Raw genomic sequence first — 16,701 nt, 5'->3', positions numbered from 1 at the left:
TAGCAGACGTATTGGCTCAAACTTACTTTACGTGGCCATCTCAATTATATAACCATAAGGCGAAGTGGTGGATCAAGAGATTTATCTTTGTCGTAGCCGTAGCAGGCCTCGAATTATTGGGGGGTCACGACACAGAAACATTACGAAAACAATGGGCGGCACAGCCACGCCCCTACTGGTATTAATTTCCTTATAGTTTTTGAAAATATTCCGGGGGGGGGGGGCGTGCCCCCAGTGCCCCACCCCCTGCTACGGCCCTGTTTTTACAAGATATGCATTGAAGCTTAGATTCCGTGTCATTCTGGTGCTATTTTACATGTGTTATACAGTCTATCGACAAAATATTCTCGTCAACCGGCTTCGCGACTACGCGAAAAGCCCGCATGTAAGATTGGGTAAACACCACTGAAGTGCTTAACTGCATATTAGCCAACGCATAACTTCAGTGTTAAGCCAGCACCGGCCAGCATTGCTGCGAATTCTTGCTCGACTGACCACAAGACAAAGTAAATGTCAGAAAGTCCATTTCCTATTTTGACATTTACTTTTTGTCCTATAGTCAGTTAATCGAAAATTCGCGAGCAAAGCTGGAAGATGCTGGCGCAGTTTGCACGGAGCTATACCATATACGCGTTGGCTAATATATGCAGCTAGGCGCTTCAGTGGTTTTGACCCATGGTTACATGCGGGCTTGTCGCGTAGTCGCGAAGCCGGTTGACGACAATCTTTTGTCAAAACGACGGTATGTCTCACCCTACCCCAACCCTTAGAGAAGCTCAAGATCCGCCCCTCATCTGGGAAGTGTTACCCAGTAAATAATTCACTTGACACTGGTACCTTACTTCCCATAGGAGCTGAAAAGCTATGCGAGTATGACGGCAAGCTTTACAAACACGGCGAATCCATAACCCAAGACAACTGCTCCTATCTCTGCACATGTGATGCAAACTACCCCACACATCCTGCCTTCTTCTGTGAGCCGCTGTGCACGCGGTTTGTGGACTCAGTGTGCGAGCAGGGCTTTGTGGAGACGCATGTGATGGTAGCGGCAGGTCCCGTCGGTTTTGGGTGCAAGTGTCCAATGATAAGTGTAGACCTGCTAGGTTGGCTCTAAGGTTAGTGATAAATAAATAAATGAATAAATAAATAAAAACTACCCCACAATGTGAAAATTGTAATTGTTTGTTTTTATTCACTCGATAGTTTGGTTTTTGACGACAAACCAGAAGCAGACGTACTTGAAATTGTGCCTCCTCCAGAGAGACAGACAGGTACGGTCTGATTTCAATGTTTATCGCTTATCTCGTTTGACGACAAACCAGACGTACTTGAAATTGTGCCTACTCTCCAGAGAGAGACAGGTACGGTCTGATTTTAACGTTTATCGCTTATCTCGTTTGACGACAAACCAGAAGCAGACGTACTTGAAATTGTGCCTCCTCCAGAGAGAGACAGGTACGGTCTGATTTCAATGTTTATCGCTTATCTCGTTTGACGACAAACCAGACGTACTTGAAATTGTGCCTACTCTCCAGAGAGAGACAGGTACGGTCTGATTTTAACGTTTATCGCTTATCTCGTTTATGCCCTGTTCAGAGTGGGTTGGTCATGCACAAAGTACCATAACAGGCCAATCTGCACCTCCCCTTAGCGGCAGCTGTACCTCGCAAAAGCCCTCGAGGACATTGCGTGACAGAGAACGCCACGACTCTGGATTTGGCCACCTTGGTCAACGCGACATTGCAACCGTTACTTATTCCGACTACGATGGTTGGTTTTGTTATTCTGAACAACCTACGACATTATAAATGTGTTCTACTTAACTAACAATGTTCCTCCCCTCACCAGGTATTCTTCTTGACAGGAGTAACAAAGCTAGAATTAGCCACTATGAGAATTAGAATAAATAAAAGTAGCGTATAAAAGTGTTGATCGTGTTTTCTTTGCTTATGGTACGGAACAATGAAGTGCGACAATAGCACAAAAACATTTTTTTTTTTGTAATAACAGCAAATCACAAATTTAAATGGGGAACACCTTGATTAGAAAACAATATTTGTCAATCCTCAAAAAAAAATGATTGATTAAAAATTGATTGTAGGATTCATTGTGAAATAGACATAAAAAATAATCGGCTGGAATCACTTCAGTCCTACAGAGCACTAAATGTACTGGAGTGGTTTTCGTTAACTCGTGAAATACCCTTTTATTATTGGCTTGTTGTGTATTTATCCACATCAATGTATTTTTTTTGTTCAAGGGTTAATAGTGATACCAGGACGACAACACAAGATATTTGACCACAAGTAACACAGAGAGTTACTACATTAAGGAATTTTTTTAATAAGCTACGATAGCTACCGAATTACATCCACATTTAAACAGCAACATATCAAGTGCGTTGAGTGTGGAGTTGCTAAGAATATCCATTGTACCTAAACCTTTTGACGATGACACAGACACCGACAGAAAACACTAGCAAAAGCATGCTACCATTTAGCACATTGACAATCAAGTAAAACAATTCTTCGATGAGCCCAATCGTAATGTCCTTTCCATCAAACCATTCTCTTTAAATCCTTCAATTACTTGGAGTGCATCTTCAGATAGACTTTTTTATACCCTCTGTTTAGTCTACATCCATGTCTTGTGGCTTGTTCTGTTCCTGAGGGGCCTCGTCGTCCATTTTCTCTGCATTCTCTACAGTCTCCCCGTCTTTCTTAGCTCCTGCATCCTCGGTTTTCTTGTCTTCCTCCTTCGGTGGTGGTTCGGGCTTCTTCGTGGGCTTGGGTTTGTTGAGGATGGGCAAGCAGGTGTTTTCAAGTTGCTATGGAAAAAAGAAAATAGTGAGCATCGAGACGCTAACAGCGACCCTACCTTCCCTTGTAACGTTACAATCTCGTGTCTTTAGAGCATCGCCGACTATCCACTTTATTGGACAGAATTACAGGGGTTAACATCCAAAAAACACTAAAAATACCAAAAAATTCCTTTGAAGTTAGAGGGGGTTTGAGTTCCTGGGGCTAATAGTACAGTCAATGAATGAAACGAATTCAGGAAAAAACTGGCTAGGATTAGCAAGGCTTAGTTACCATGGGCTCAAGATATCGCGAATCAACCGTACAGTTTTGGTTTCTACCTGTTTCTCTGCGAGGATGGAGACGGCCAGTACAACTGGGTCCTTGGTGTCAGGGACCTTGGCTTGCTCGTTACACTTCTTGTTGAACCAGTCTTCCTTCTCCTTTGTCATCTTCACCACCTTCTTGACGTCTTCTTCAGCGAGATGGTCGTACTTCTCGTCCTGTGGCAGAGGGTTATTTAGCAAAGCGAGGCAATTCCAAACATAATCAGAAAAGATGTAAAAAACATTTGTCTGCTTCTGTAGTACAGAAGTGTCAAAATCGTGGGTACTTGCTGATACGCGGCGAGGTCAAGCATCAACCAATCTTAATTCCTGGTTAAATTTTACACATTTTATTTCTAAACCCATCAACGGTCTACAGGCCACAAGCTAAGGATTTTCGCTGCACTAGTAACAAAATTAGTAAAAACCAACGAAAAAAGCATTTCAACTGAATATTCAGATTGCTAAATTCCATTATAATAAATTGATCTACCAAGACTAATCTAAAAGGGTAAGGTGAAATTACCTTCTGCTCAATTTGGCCAAGAACCTTTCTGATTTGCTGGATTGACTTGCCGAGTGCTTCAAACGCAGCAGGCCTCGCGGTAGATTCCATGAATCTCTTTACAATGGGATCTCCAATTTTCTAGGGGAAAAATACCAAATGAGAAATATAATGAGAAATATAATCAAAGTGCAGATTTCCAAAAACAGGAGCGCTTGTACAATTAGGATATTCTTAGCCAATACCACCTTGAACGCCTCTATTTACATATTTCTAAATTCTTTGTCCAATTCAAACGACTAAGCGCGCGTTTCTTTACTCGTTATTCCGGTATGAGAATGATTAGAATAGGAAAAGCGCGCGTTCGTTTATCCCACGTTCTCATTCCGGAATGGAATGAAGGCCATTCCACCCATTCTGCTACCTGTAGCAGAATGACTCGAATGCCATTCTGAACATTCTCTACCAACCATTCCCATTCCAAAATGATACAAATTCATTATCAACAATAATATTATCGTGTAACTTGTTAATTTGTTGTTTTTATTTGCTGGGATATATACCTTTAATTTGGGTCATTTAACTTTTTCACTGCGTAAGAAATCTCACACCCTAGGACATCTATAACCTTTAGACAGCTAATCTGTCGTTTTACGGTGTTTGGGTAGATACCTTTAGATAGGCTAATTTGTCGTTTTATCGTGTTTGGGTAGGTACCTTTAGATAGGCCAATTTGTCGTTTTATCGTTTTTGGGTAGGTACCTTTAGATAGGCCAATTTGTCGTTTTATCGTTTTTGGGTAGGTACCTTTAGACAGGCTAATTTGTTGTTTTACGGTGTTTGGGTAAGTACCTTTAGATAGGCTAATTTGTCGTTTTACGGTGTTTGGGTAGGTACCTTTAGATAGGCCAATTTGTCGTTTTATCGTTTTTGGGTAGGTACCTTTAGACAGGCTAATTTGTTGTTTTACGGTGTTTGGGTAAGTACCTTTAGATAGGCCAATTTGTCGTTTTACGGTGTTTGGATAGGTACCTTTAGACAGGCTAATTTGTCGTTTTACCGTGTTTGGATAGGTACCTTTAGACAGGCTAATTTGTTGTTTTACCGTGTTTGGGTAAGTACCTTTAGATAGGCTAATTTGTCGTTTTACGGTGTTTGGGTAAGTACCTTTAGATAGGCTAATTTGTCGTTTTACGGTGTTTGGGTAAGTACCTTTAGATAGGCTAATTTGTCGTTTTACGGTGTTTGGGTAAGTACCTTTAGATAGGCTAATTTGTCGTTTTACGGTGTTTGGATAGGTACCTTTAGACAGGCTAATTTGTCGTTTTACGGTGTTTGGGTAAGTACCTTTAGATAGGCTAATTTGTCGTTTTACGGTGTTTGGGTAGGTACCTTTAGACAGGCTAATTTGTCGTTTTACGGTGTTTGGATAGGTACCTTTAGACAGGCTAATTTGTCGTTTTACCGTGTTTGGGTAAGTACCTTTAGATAGGCTAATTTGTCGTTTTACGGTGTTTTGGTAGGTACCTTCAAGCAGGCTAATTTGTCGTTTTACCGTGTTTGGGTAAGTACCTTTAGATAGGCTAATTTGTCGTTTTACGGTGTTTGGATAGGTACCTTTAGACAGGCTAATTTGTCGTTTTACGGTGTTTTGGTAGGTACCTTCAAGCAGGCTAATTTGTCGTTTTACCGTGTTTGGGTAAGTACCTTTAGACAGGCTAATTTGTCGTTTTACCGTGTTTGGGTAAGTACCTTTAGACAGGCTAATTTGTCGTTTTACGGTGTTTGGGTAGGTACCTTCAAGCAGGCTAATTTGTCGTTTTACGGTGTTTTGGTAGGTACCTTCAAGCAGGCTAATTTGTCGTTTTACGGTGTTTGGGTAGGTACCTTTAGACAGGCTAATTTGTCGTTTTACGGTGTTTGGGTAAGTACCTTTAGACAGGCTAATTTGTCGTTTTACGGTGTTTGGGTAGGTACCTTCAGGCTGGCTAGTTTGTCTTGGTACACTTTAATAGACTGGTCCTCTCCTTCTTCATAAATCCATGATTCGGCATCATCCAATAGAAGCACAAACTTATCTCTGTCCTGTTAGCCCACAGACAATATGTTACAAATAATAAAATATGATTCGATATGATAATAACATCACATGTAAAAGTGTACGAACCATGACCAAAGTTACATAGTCAATGAAGGGGAGACGTAAATATGTTTAGAGGTGCTATGCAGAAACTAGTGGTGCATTTTGAAAATAAAGACCTTCATATATGCTGTACATACCTGCTCTTCAATGAACTTCTCATACAAGCTATAAACTTTGTCTCTCATTTCATAGACATACTCCTCCACACTGTTCTTCGCATCAGACTTATCCTTTTCCAGTCTGTCTTGCATGATCATCTTATTCTGGGAATGAATGAAACATGCTGCTAAGGACTCTTGGTCCACCTTTTTTTATGCTTTAGTAATAGGGTGATTTATAGATATCGACAGGGTGACTAACAAATGTCATTGTGCATTTTGATTTAATAATGCAATGTCTCCTGTTGTAGTTTGCACACCACTTTTCATGATACTGATAGGGTTTTGTGTAATTTTTTTTGTGGTCAAATGAGTGAAGAGACACTAGAAATGTTCTGTTTTCAGGTAAAACAGAATATGCGAATGTGGTGAACAAATATAACTCTTATGAATGAATGTATCAATTCTCATGGCCAAACAAGGGTTTTATTTATGTAAATAGAATTTGAAAATTGTCACTGAAAACCTAAAACAAGTTGCTTAATTGCGCCTTGAATTCAGTAGATGATAATGCCAATAATAATACAGTACAAACCTCCATCTCTACAGCAAGATTCATCTCAGTCTTTGTGAGTGATGGCACGACTGCTTCAATGGGAAGATCGATGTTTTTGACTACTTGTTTCTTCTTTTTGTTTTTTGGTGCATCTGCCTTCTTTTCATTCTCCTCTTTGTTCTCTGCTTTGTTTTCCTCTGTGTCCATTGGCTGTTGTTGTTGGTCTTCTGTGTTGTTCGTTGTTGCATCATTGGTTGCATTCTAAAGCAAGTAAATAAGGAAAATCATCATTGCAAAACATGATCAGATAGCCTTCTCATGCAACTCAATAAAAATCAATAGAAATATACACTGCTATTATGCAACCAACAATCATAAGCGTGGCGTTTTTTTAATAAAGCATATAAAACCTTCAAGAGATTGTGGCAATTGAAAAAGTATGTAACAGATGGTACTACTACGTACAAGTTATTCAATGGACAAAACTGTGTTTTTTTCAAGCAACCCCCTTTCAGTGACGATTGTAGCTGTTGTCATTTTGAAGTATTGAGACAGCTAAAAAACTTACAGCATCAGGTGCTGGTGCATCGGGTGCTGGCGCATCGGGTGCATCTTTTTTCTCCCCTTCAACTGGTGCAGTCTCCATAGCCTCTGGCTCTGCCTCTTTCACCTTTTCCACCAACGAGGCACCCGCAACATTAAAAATGCCATGCACATCCATCCTGATCTTCACTTTAACCTTAGATACGTCACCCTCTGCAGTTGGCACTACATTTTTCACAGAATATTTACCTGAAAAGGTACATTCAAGATAAGTCAATCAAGTTACTGTCCATACTCCCTCAATAAATTATCATTTTCACCTGAAGCCTTAAGGCCTGGCTAAACACGCAAACATGTTTATCAAACATTGAAACCGAATACTTGTGCCAGCATGTTTGGCGAAGGGGCTAAACACAAAAACATTGATATAAAACATGAGCGCGCGCACTTTTTCCGTTATGATTACGCGAGAGATCAAAGTGGCATCATGGGAATTTCGAGCGGTGATTGGATAAAATCATGAAGCGCTTGCAATGTTTTGTTTGATGAGTGGCTAAACGATAAAAATGTTGAAAATGTTTTGATCTCATTCAAACATCTGCACGTGTTGTGGAATTCTGAATTGAGTGCCATGTTTTGTGGGTGGCTAAACGTACAAACATTTGCGTCAAACGCAATGTTTGACAAACATGTTTGCGTGATCATTGCATACAGTATATTGCACTTGGTTGTCAAAGTAGCCAAGTACAGTACAATGATCTCAAACCAGTATAACAAATATGATTCTCTGATTACTGGTATTCAGCGTGCTTAAATTTTGCTTTGTTATTATTGGCACTCATATAAATTATCTTTGTATTATTTAGCAGCAAAAGCTCACCCTTAACCCTATAAAGCTGCAGTGCATGGAGTTCTACCACAGTAAGGAAATCGCTTACCAATGAAGCCGTCTTTGATAGGAAGGTGGACATCTCTACCATAATGGGCCTCAAGCTCAAATGGTTCTCTTCTGTAGAATGTTAACATCTTGGACAGAGGAAAAGAGTGATTTGCAGCAAACAGCTCCATCTCCCTGAAAACAATGATAGAAAACCTCAAACTTATAAAATATACAAAAGCAGAGGCAAAAAAAGGTTTGTACAATAATAAAGGACTAACAAACAGCTAAAAATACAGAAAGTATAACAGTAAAAAAAAGCTTACAACAGGGTCATCAGATTTAAACCCTGCTTGCATGGTTTAAACATTGTACATTAGAGAAAGAGCTGCAAAGCCTTCTTTCAGTAATTTCCACATACAGGAATGCTCCTACACTAACTTACCCAATATCCTCCTCACACTGGGACTTCCATGTCAGTACAATAGGATAAGGAGTAATGTCATTAACAGAGAATTCCCGTACTCGGAAGGTTGGGGACAACATTGCACACTGCAGCGCACACCCTCTTGCAACCGCCTCATCAGCATTCATTGTCGTCATCAACTCTTTCCCAAACACATTTTTGATAATATCTTTGATAGCGGGAATTCTTGTAGACCCACCAACAATCTCAACAGAATCAATTTCTTCATTCTTAAGTCCTGCAGAAAATACAAAAATTGACCATTATGACAATGCATCTTTCAATGGAAGTTTTTTTTTTCATGTCAACTCTTCACAATCCAAAACAGAGATATGGTAATATTAAAGAGTACAGTCAAATCTCGCCTTGCTGAAACCCTGCTATTATCATTACTGACAGAAATACAAGACAATACCCAAATACGAACTGACAGACTGAAAAGCACAGTATAATATACTGTGTCATCTAAGTTATTACAGAGTATCACTATTATCACACAGTAGTTTATGGTCCTTAGGGTGCCTGTAATAGAAAAAGTTGGTTGTAAAGCCCAGAGCAAACAGCACCACACCACATTGCTGGCAAGACATTGGCCTAGCAATGCTGGCACTGTTCAAGCACCATGTTGGGGGGTGCTGGTGGATGCTATCAGTTGTTGGTAAAAGGTTGATTGAGGTCAAACATTTTGAAAACACTCTTGTGGACCCATTTGCACATGTATATGTAACAGCAATGTCCACCTCTGAACCAATGCTGGTGGATGCTAGTGTTACCCTACTGTATCTGTATGAGGCTTAATGATAATGAACATCACAGTCCAATGTGTGTTGACAATGATGGTACTTAGTAGCTTTCTCATATGTCAGTGTGCAGATATTAGCTTAATGTATGCTAAGAATTCACTTTATATACCTGACTGTGCTAAAGCTGAGCGGAGTGGAGCCTCAACAAGTTTCAGGAGATCTGCAGCAAGTTCCTCAAACTGAGCCCTGAAAGATTATATTTTGAAAATATGAATGAATACCACTCATCCTTGTTCTTGGGCAAAGCAAATGTCATAAGAGTGAATATGGTAAAAAACAAAAAAAAACAGGAAATGCCAAGTAATCTTGAAAATATACCTTTTCATTCTACCATGTACATCCTTGTCTTCCATAAAACACTCAATGTTAATAGGAATCTCTGATGTGTTGGCACTCATAAGTTTCTTAAGCTTTTCACATTCTGCTCCTAGCTTGATCTTTGCTTTAATGCTGCTGTGTACATCAATTTTGTATTTTGTCTGAAAAAAAAACACATTCATTATCTGTAGCTCATGAATTCTAAAAGAATCTTGAACATTAAAAAAAAAATGGGGGTGTGATATTTCATTAATCCATATTAATGAGCTACATTGCTGTGATTACAGTACATTTCAATTAAATATACTGTACAACATATTTTAATTTTTATATATCTACTGTACACAGTGTCTAATAGCCCACTTACTTGGGTGGTTTCAGAGGCTCTTTACAAAAACATTTGGCCCTTATTCTTTAAAAGCTTACCTTAAATTCTTGGGCAAAATGTTCTACTAAAACATAATCAAAGTCTCTTCCTCCAAGGTTTGGTTCCACAGCTGTTGACAAGACCTATAAAAGATCACAACAAGCGAGAAAGGTAAATAATAAATACAGTATTAAGTCTTTGATTGCCATAACGCCCTGAGACGCCTGTAAAATATAGGCCCAACTCCAAAACATCACCAGACCCGCATACTAATAGATTCATCCAAGGCATAGACGACCTTTAAAAGCGCATCCAAGCAATGTAATAGAATTGACTCTTTTGTCAAAATATCAACCTTAACTTCTGACCAATTCGTAAACAAATGCTTAAACTTAGAAACATTTCTTACCAAAAATTCCGAACTACAAAGCAGACAAGCAGACACAGATCAAGTCACAAATAGATACCGTTATTGCGCTCCGTCAGGTCCCATTTTACAGCAATCAGTCACAATAATCAATGCTAGAACCTCCATTAGAAGCGAGTCACCATGTTTAGCCTATTTTGCATGCCTGCACTGCATCATGGGAGTCTTGGAAACACCTTGACAGACAGGCGGGCAATCTCATCCCCCAGAATCATAACAGTTTTTTTTTTATAAGTCTCTTTGCCCCGAAGCCAAACAAAACATTTCCAGGTCCAAGGAACCCAGAATAAGCCTGAAAACAATTTTTGAATAAGGTTGGGTAGCAAAGATGGCCCACATTGGAGAGTATGAGGCCATTCACCAGAAAATTCCTTTCTCACTTGGTGAAGCCCAGACAAGGAATTATCCCATTGAATCGACCTCAGCGTGCAAACATCCATAAGCACAGCATTAATTATGCCCCAAATAGACTTTATGATGTCCTAAGGCACTCTCCAGATGTGAAAAAGCTGTAATTTTTAAGCAAATTACAAGCAAAACTGTTGTAAGCAACAGGCTGTAGCAGTGCTGTCGCTAGAAAGAAAAGGCACCGCAGTGCATTGTTGGACACTTTGAGGCATACCGTCTTGGGTCAGCGGTAGCTTAGCTTAACTGGTAGTGTTGGACTTGAAATAGGGGGGGAGGTTTCTGTTTTCAGTCTGTTATTCTTACAATGTTGCTCAAAAGTTCCCAGGAGTGAAAGGGTTAACTAGATCAGAAAGGTACAGTAAAAACCCTTTTGAGAGCTACAGCAAGAAGCTGAATTACATAGGCACAGTTATAACATGTTCAATTCAAAAGTAGAGGATGGCACCTCATGTACATATACTCAAATTATAATAGAGTTGTTCGTTTTGTAAAGGCGGGTTGCAGACTTCAAAGAATACCCTTAGGGTAAAGGCAAAAACCCAACAAAATTAACTACCGTATATTAACAGTAGGAATTGCAAAAGGCACAATCTCTGAAATAACAAGGATCGGGCACTGCCCACGAAGTGGACATTATGAAATGGAAAGACATGCAGTAAAATGCAAGGAGGACTTAAATGTAAGACTAAGAGGGAAAATAGGGTAAAGCAGAGTAATGCTGTATGAAAGGAATATGGGACTTTAATTAAATAAAAAACCAGAAATTCTATATGAAAAAAGAGGGGGCAGAATTATATGTACCTTGAGCTGTCCTTTCAGAAATGCAGTAATACAGACTTGAAGTGAGGAATGGCCAATGTCGACAAAAACCACATTCCTGGGTTTGTCAGTGGGAAGGTCTTGTTTATAAATACCATATGCCAGTGAGACTGTAATTAAATGATCAGCAATTACGTAAAAATAAAACAGCTGAAGTAAGATTCTTGGAATAAAAATACTGTCTTAATGCTGCATTGTCAGCAGGTCACTTCAGGTCTATTACGTAACAATCTTAGATGATTTTTAATTAAAAAAAATGTGAAAAATATTTCAAAAATTGTGAAAGCAATGTGTGTATTGGAAACTTCTTTGAGGATGTGATTGATATTTAGAGCGGATGGCAGATTCTAATATATTCTTTTGTCTCTCAATGGTTGAAGTCTCTGTCAGCCCTCTGAAAGTAAACTGGTGATAATGTGGCTCTACTTAGAAATTTTTATGACTTAATACAGTATGTATTCATCACTTAGGCTAAAGAATGTTGATCTATGTACTCCCCATTTGTTATTGTTCATACAAAAGTCTACTTAAAAGGAAACTCGAGAAAGACACACATAAGTGATTGAAGTCTGAAACTTGATGATTTGAAAGTATCTTAGTTTCTTGTTTGAATAAGCGGAAATATGTGGATGCTTTGGGTTGTACAAGAGCTTAAAATACATATCAAACTGTTAAAATAAAGTACATATGTTACTGTAAATTTCCACTCAATGACTCAACCATTTTCAATGACATACAGCACCAAACTACAATTACTGTAAAATGGTTATAGTGTGAATAAATGCAAAACTTTACCTGCTGTTGTGTCATTCATTAATCTTAGACAGTTTAATCCTGCTGTTGCAGATGCATCAAGCATGCAGCGACGTTGACGATCTGTGTAGTAGCTAGGAACCTGAAAATATACATATAATGACTTACATAATGTTTAATTGTTTTTTTTTTAACTCTGAAGAAATACTGAGCAGGAATTTCTCCTAAAGCTGAGCTTTTTTTGTCTTATTTGTACACCCCCTCCCCTTTTGAATACCTCACAATCTCTCCTCATTGCATGGTAAACGTATGTAGCACAACTTACGGATATAACGCAATCTGTGACTTTGGTTTTCAGGGCAATTTCTGCAGTTGTTTTGAGTCGTGTGAACAGCATTGCCATGACTTGTTCTGGAGAGAATACTTCTTGTTTCCCAAGATATTGAACCTGATATTTGGAAGGCAATGATATTAGCCCCAAGTGGCCAAAATGTAAGGCTATTCCAAGCACAGCTACATATTTTATGTATGTATAGCTCTTATTGTACAGAACATTCCTATATGACCAAAGCAAACAAGGACAATAGATAAATACTATACAGCATTATACAGTAAAACTTTCATTATAAAGTGCTGCAATGTTTCAATGCGGGCTGTATTTAAGTCATAAAACGCATATCCCGTGTGGCTCGTGACATTAAAGTTTTTTATCAATTCTCCCAACATCCCTCAAGTGTCTGTAAAAACCTAGACAGACACAGGTATGCATTTTATTGCCTTTATAAAATAACTAAGTAATAACAATCAGAACAATCACAATCAAGAGGTGCGTACAATTCATTATCGAAATCTAATTCTCCTTACCCCTATTCAAACTGCCCCCACACCCTCAGGGAAAATTGCTATTCCTTCTGAACCATAGAAGCTAAGAGGCTTAAACTTGGCGACTTTTCCTAAAATCTATCTGCGGATGTTTTCATGTTATTGACATGTTGAGTGGACGCTCCATGTTACCATGGCAACCGTTTTTTCACACAAAGGTTTCCCAAAAACTAAAAAGTAGTGAATTTTTTTATATTTTGGTCCTGTTTCTCAGATTTAAATGCCTCTTTGACTTTATAAGGTGACAAGTTTTACAACACCGCTAGAAGTTTTTTACCTCCGATATTTGGGGGAGAGGGGTGGATAAATTTTGCTCTTCCAAAGCTGCTGTTAAAAATGTTTTACAAGATTTACTAGATGACAATTTAAAAGCTATTATTATGCATTTATCATTACTATAAGCAGTAAAACATGCATGCAAATACTTTTTTTTTGTAATAATTACAGATTTTATTTTCTTTTGCAAAAATCATAAGAATCCAAGATGGCGGACCCAAGATGACGGAAATTTTTCCAAAAAATTGATTATAAACGTTTTTGGGGTCTTTTTGCATTGTAAAGCCATTAAAAGGTTGATTTTGACATATCTAAATAATGTAAAATGATTTCAACCTGATATCTGATAATTTAGGCAATATTTGAAAGAAGATCGAGACATCGAATTTATGACGTCATTGTGACATCATAATTGATTCGACCACACCCAAAATAGGGCGTGACAATTCTTTACATGCTAATGATTATTGTCTGTAGGTTTGATGGTCATAGCCTGAGCGGTTCATGAAATACGGAGGGGGACCTTTTAGCCTCCCCCCCACCCGTCACAGACAGCTCAAAATAGCCCAGTCTGAATAGGGTAAAATAATGTGACTTGTGACCTGAGCGTTGAGTTTATCACATTTGAAAAACAGCCACGAGAAGTAGCCAATATCAGAAACTTTTACACTTGGAAAACTAAAAGACCAGATTAAACGCCAGCAGTCACTCCATCCTCGAAAGAAATGAGAAGGAGTGCGTGCTCAGAGCTTTAAGGCTTGAAAAGAGAAGCAAGTGAACTGACAACTTTCATTGGATGGGCACCAGGGTCTCATTGCTAGGAAAACTTTGTAATGCTTTGTCTTATTCTCCGTCCGAGATTTTATGTAAAATTTTATGGATCTCTCTTCCAATTCTTCATTCTAAAAATGCAGGTTTACAGTATTGTAGAGCAATTCTTGAGATCTTAAAAGTGTAAAGTTATGATTTAGCGGCAACTTGCATGGGTGTTCCATCTTGAATAACTGTTTGAGATTCTTTGTGATTCTTTTTGTTTGATGATACTGTACATTCTTCACATTGATTGATTGATTATTAATTTCAATAAGAAAAATTCAGTTGGCATTCCACTGATACTGTTTACTGATAACTCTAGAGCTCTAGAAAATGACTAATTATTTACCTGGATACCAATAGAATCATTTGGAAGCTCCACAACTTTGTAAGGTAAATGTGGGATTTCTTTCTGGACTGCTGGGTCACTAAACTTGCGGCCAATAAAGCGCTTGAACTGGCTGATTGTATTTTTCAGGTTACTAATCATCTGGAATAAGAAAATTGAGTTGTGAGTAAGCACCACTTCATAAGCAAATTTACAATGAAAACGTTGTTGTTGTTGTTTTGGGGAGGGGGGAGGGGAGGTTAAGTCATTACTTGTATTTGCTGCACAGCAGGGGGGGGGGAGTTCAGACACTATTTTGTTTCCAGTGTACCTTGTAAATTCGGCTAGGCTAGGAAAGTGGCTACCCCCCCCCCCCTCCTCTCTCTCTTTGTCCAGGATTGGGTTGAGAACAGGAGATAATAATGGAAAATAGGAACTGTTGATAACAATATGCATTTTTTAAGTAGCACAAACATTTTCACTATGTAACTACTACAACAATTCCCCCTTTCGGCGCTAGAAATTCATGTGCATCTTCTCTGGTACCATTTTTGCCAACAAAAGGCAATCTGCAAATATAAATATCCTTGCCACACTTGAATGAATCTACATTTGTTTGCACCGCTTCATGCATTCTTTCTACTGTAGCTTTCTGTTTTTCTTTTTTCTCCTGGAAAAATGGAAGAATTGCACAGGGTCCCCATTGCCATTTGTTTCTCAAAACTGCGGGATTCTAGAATCATTTCTACAGATGCCATGAGACAATTATTTTGTTGACACCATTTTGTTCATACGTAGCCAGGCTTCTTCACTCGTCCAAACTTTCGCTGGTTGTTTACGATTTGTTGGACTTTGATCCCGTAAAATGCATGTGACTTTCAGTGCCGAAAGGGTGAATTAGAAATACTATTGGGTAACTATATGAATTCCTCCAATTGAAGCAAAAATATTCACACTAAGTAATGCATTAATATTCTCCATTTAAATGAGGTTGATATGCAATAAAAATAGGATTGGGTTAAAAGGGAGACAAAGGGAGGAAATTGGAAAGACAGCAGTCTCATTTTTCATTTGCAACCTAGGAGATAACAAAATAATTATAACATTTTCAATAGAAGAACACACATTTAGACAAACCTACGTCTTGCTGTTTTCTATTTGAAATCAATTGATATGAACTTGAATTAATGTTAAATAAGATGATATCTTACCTGGTTTTTCCCAGATGTTCCGATCAGCCTTTGTTTGTCCCCGAGAGAAACAAAACTCCTGTAATGGTCCAAAAAATCAATATAGTACATCAGGGAAGTGATTTGATGTAACATTCTTAAACATGAGAAAGTTCTGAGATGATTTTTAATAATATGTTAAACAAGAAATTATTGGCATTCAATGAGTATACTAAATAAAAACCTTAATTGTCTGAACAATTCACAACTGTACATTATATTGTAGCACATGCACAAAAGTTGACGTTAACTCGACTAAAAGTACGTTTAATAAATTCTCCATCTCATCCATTTGACCAAAGTAAAACCATTTTATCTGATTTGATAGAAGCATAAAAGGTATAATTTTACTGGGCTACAAAAGCTCACATTAGAAGACGGAAGCTAAACAAGAGATAAATAAGAAATATTAAGGGACAGTATATACTTAAAACTAGAAAAGGAATAAAACGAAAATGTGAAATATAAGATATATTTAGAATGTTTTAGATCATGCAAACTTCATACGGACTGGTAGTATTCCTCATGCAAGGCATGGGCAACGAAAGCAATATCAAAAATTGTTAAACGAACAAGAGATTGTAAAAATCTTACATATAGAAAACAACATTTGACGTAATGTAATATAGAGGAATCCGAGATGGTCCATAAACGAAGTACATTACTTACGGAGTACATCTATCGGAGAATTCATTTGCGACGGTTTCGATTCCCCCACCACGGGCCACAGCGATGTAACAAGACTGATTTCCAACATCAAATCCAACAACAGACATCTTTAGATATTAAACAAGATCTCAGCGATTTCCTTGTCCTGTTATGACGACGAACACGGCAGATTCTACCGTTTAAAAGAAAAGAGCTTTGACAAGTTCCTCGTAAAGCCGGCTTTCACGTGTGTCTTCTGGCAATCGCTGCCCGGTGCTCGATTATACCGGCTCTCGGAGGTCACCATATATGGATAGG

General features: G+C 38.4%; 1 protein-coding gene and 2 long non-coding RNA genes across 4 annotated transcripts; 2 read left to right on the top strand and 1 right to left on the bottom strand.

Annotated features, from left to right (window-relative positions):
* The first annotated feature begins 847 nt into the window (after nt 1-847).
* Nucleotides 848-1,928, top strand: LOC116604639. Of its 2 annotated transcripts, XR_007313954.1 has the most exons (3): nt 848-1,115; nt 1,204-1,770; nt 1,849-1,928. It is a non-coding gene; the product is annotated as an uncharacterized LOC116604639 (long non-coding RNA). The 2 variants fall into 2 exon arrangements; XR_004291159.2 differs by having other exon boundaries at nt 1,204-1,928.
* A 395-nt stretch (nt 1,929-2,323) lies between these two features.
* LOC5522028 (97 kDa heat shock protein) lies at nt 2,324-16,658 on the bottom strand. Its single transcript, XM_001641749.3, has 18 exons — nt 16,405-16,658; nt 15,718-15,775; nt 14,528-14,668; nt 12,533-12,655; nt 12,250-12,349; nt 11,437-11,564; nt 9,860-9,943; nt 9,434-9,594; nt 9,225-9,301; nt 8,292-8,550; nt 7,908-8,041; nt 6,995-7,218; nt 6,466-6,687; nt 5,910-6,035; nt 5,607-5,714; nt 3,651-3,770; nt 3,140-3,301; nt 2,324-2,827 (listed from the first exon to the last, which is right to left on the bottom strand). Exons 1-18 carry the CDS (start codon nt 16,509-16,511, stop codon nt 2,630-2,632), a joined length of 2,532 nt encoding a protein of 843 aa, XP_001641799.2. The 5' UTR covers nt 16,512-16,658; the 3' UTR covers nt 2,324-2,629.
* Nucleotides 9,594-12,248, top strand: LOC125573089. The gene is made up of 2 exons (XR_007313953.1): nt 9,594-9,971; nt 11,129-12,248. It is a non-coding gene; the product is annotated as an uncharacterized LOC125573089 (long non-coding RNA).
* Nucleotides 16,659-16,701: the final 43 nt, after the last annotated feature.

The sequence above is a fragment of the Nematostella vectensis genome, chromosome 10 (genome assembly GCF_932526225.1).
Source record: "Nematostella vectensis chromosome 10, jaNemVect1.1, whole genome shotgun sequence".
NCBI lineage: Eukaryota > Metazoa > Cnidaria > Anthozoa > Actiniaria > Edwardsiidae > Nematostella > Nematostella vectensis.
Note: the sequence above shows the minus strand (reverse complement) of the source record. Positions and strands in the feature narration are given on the sequence as shown.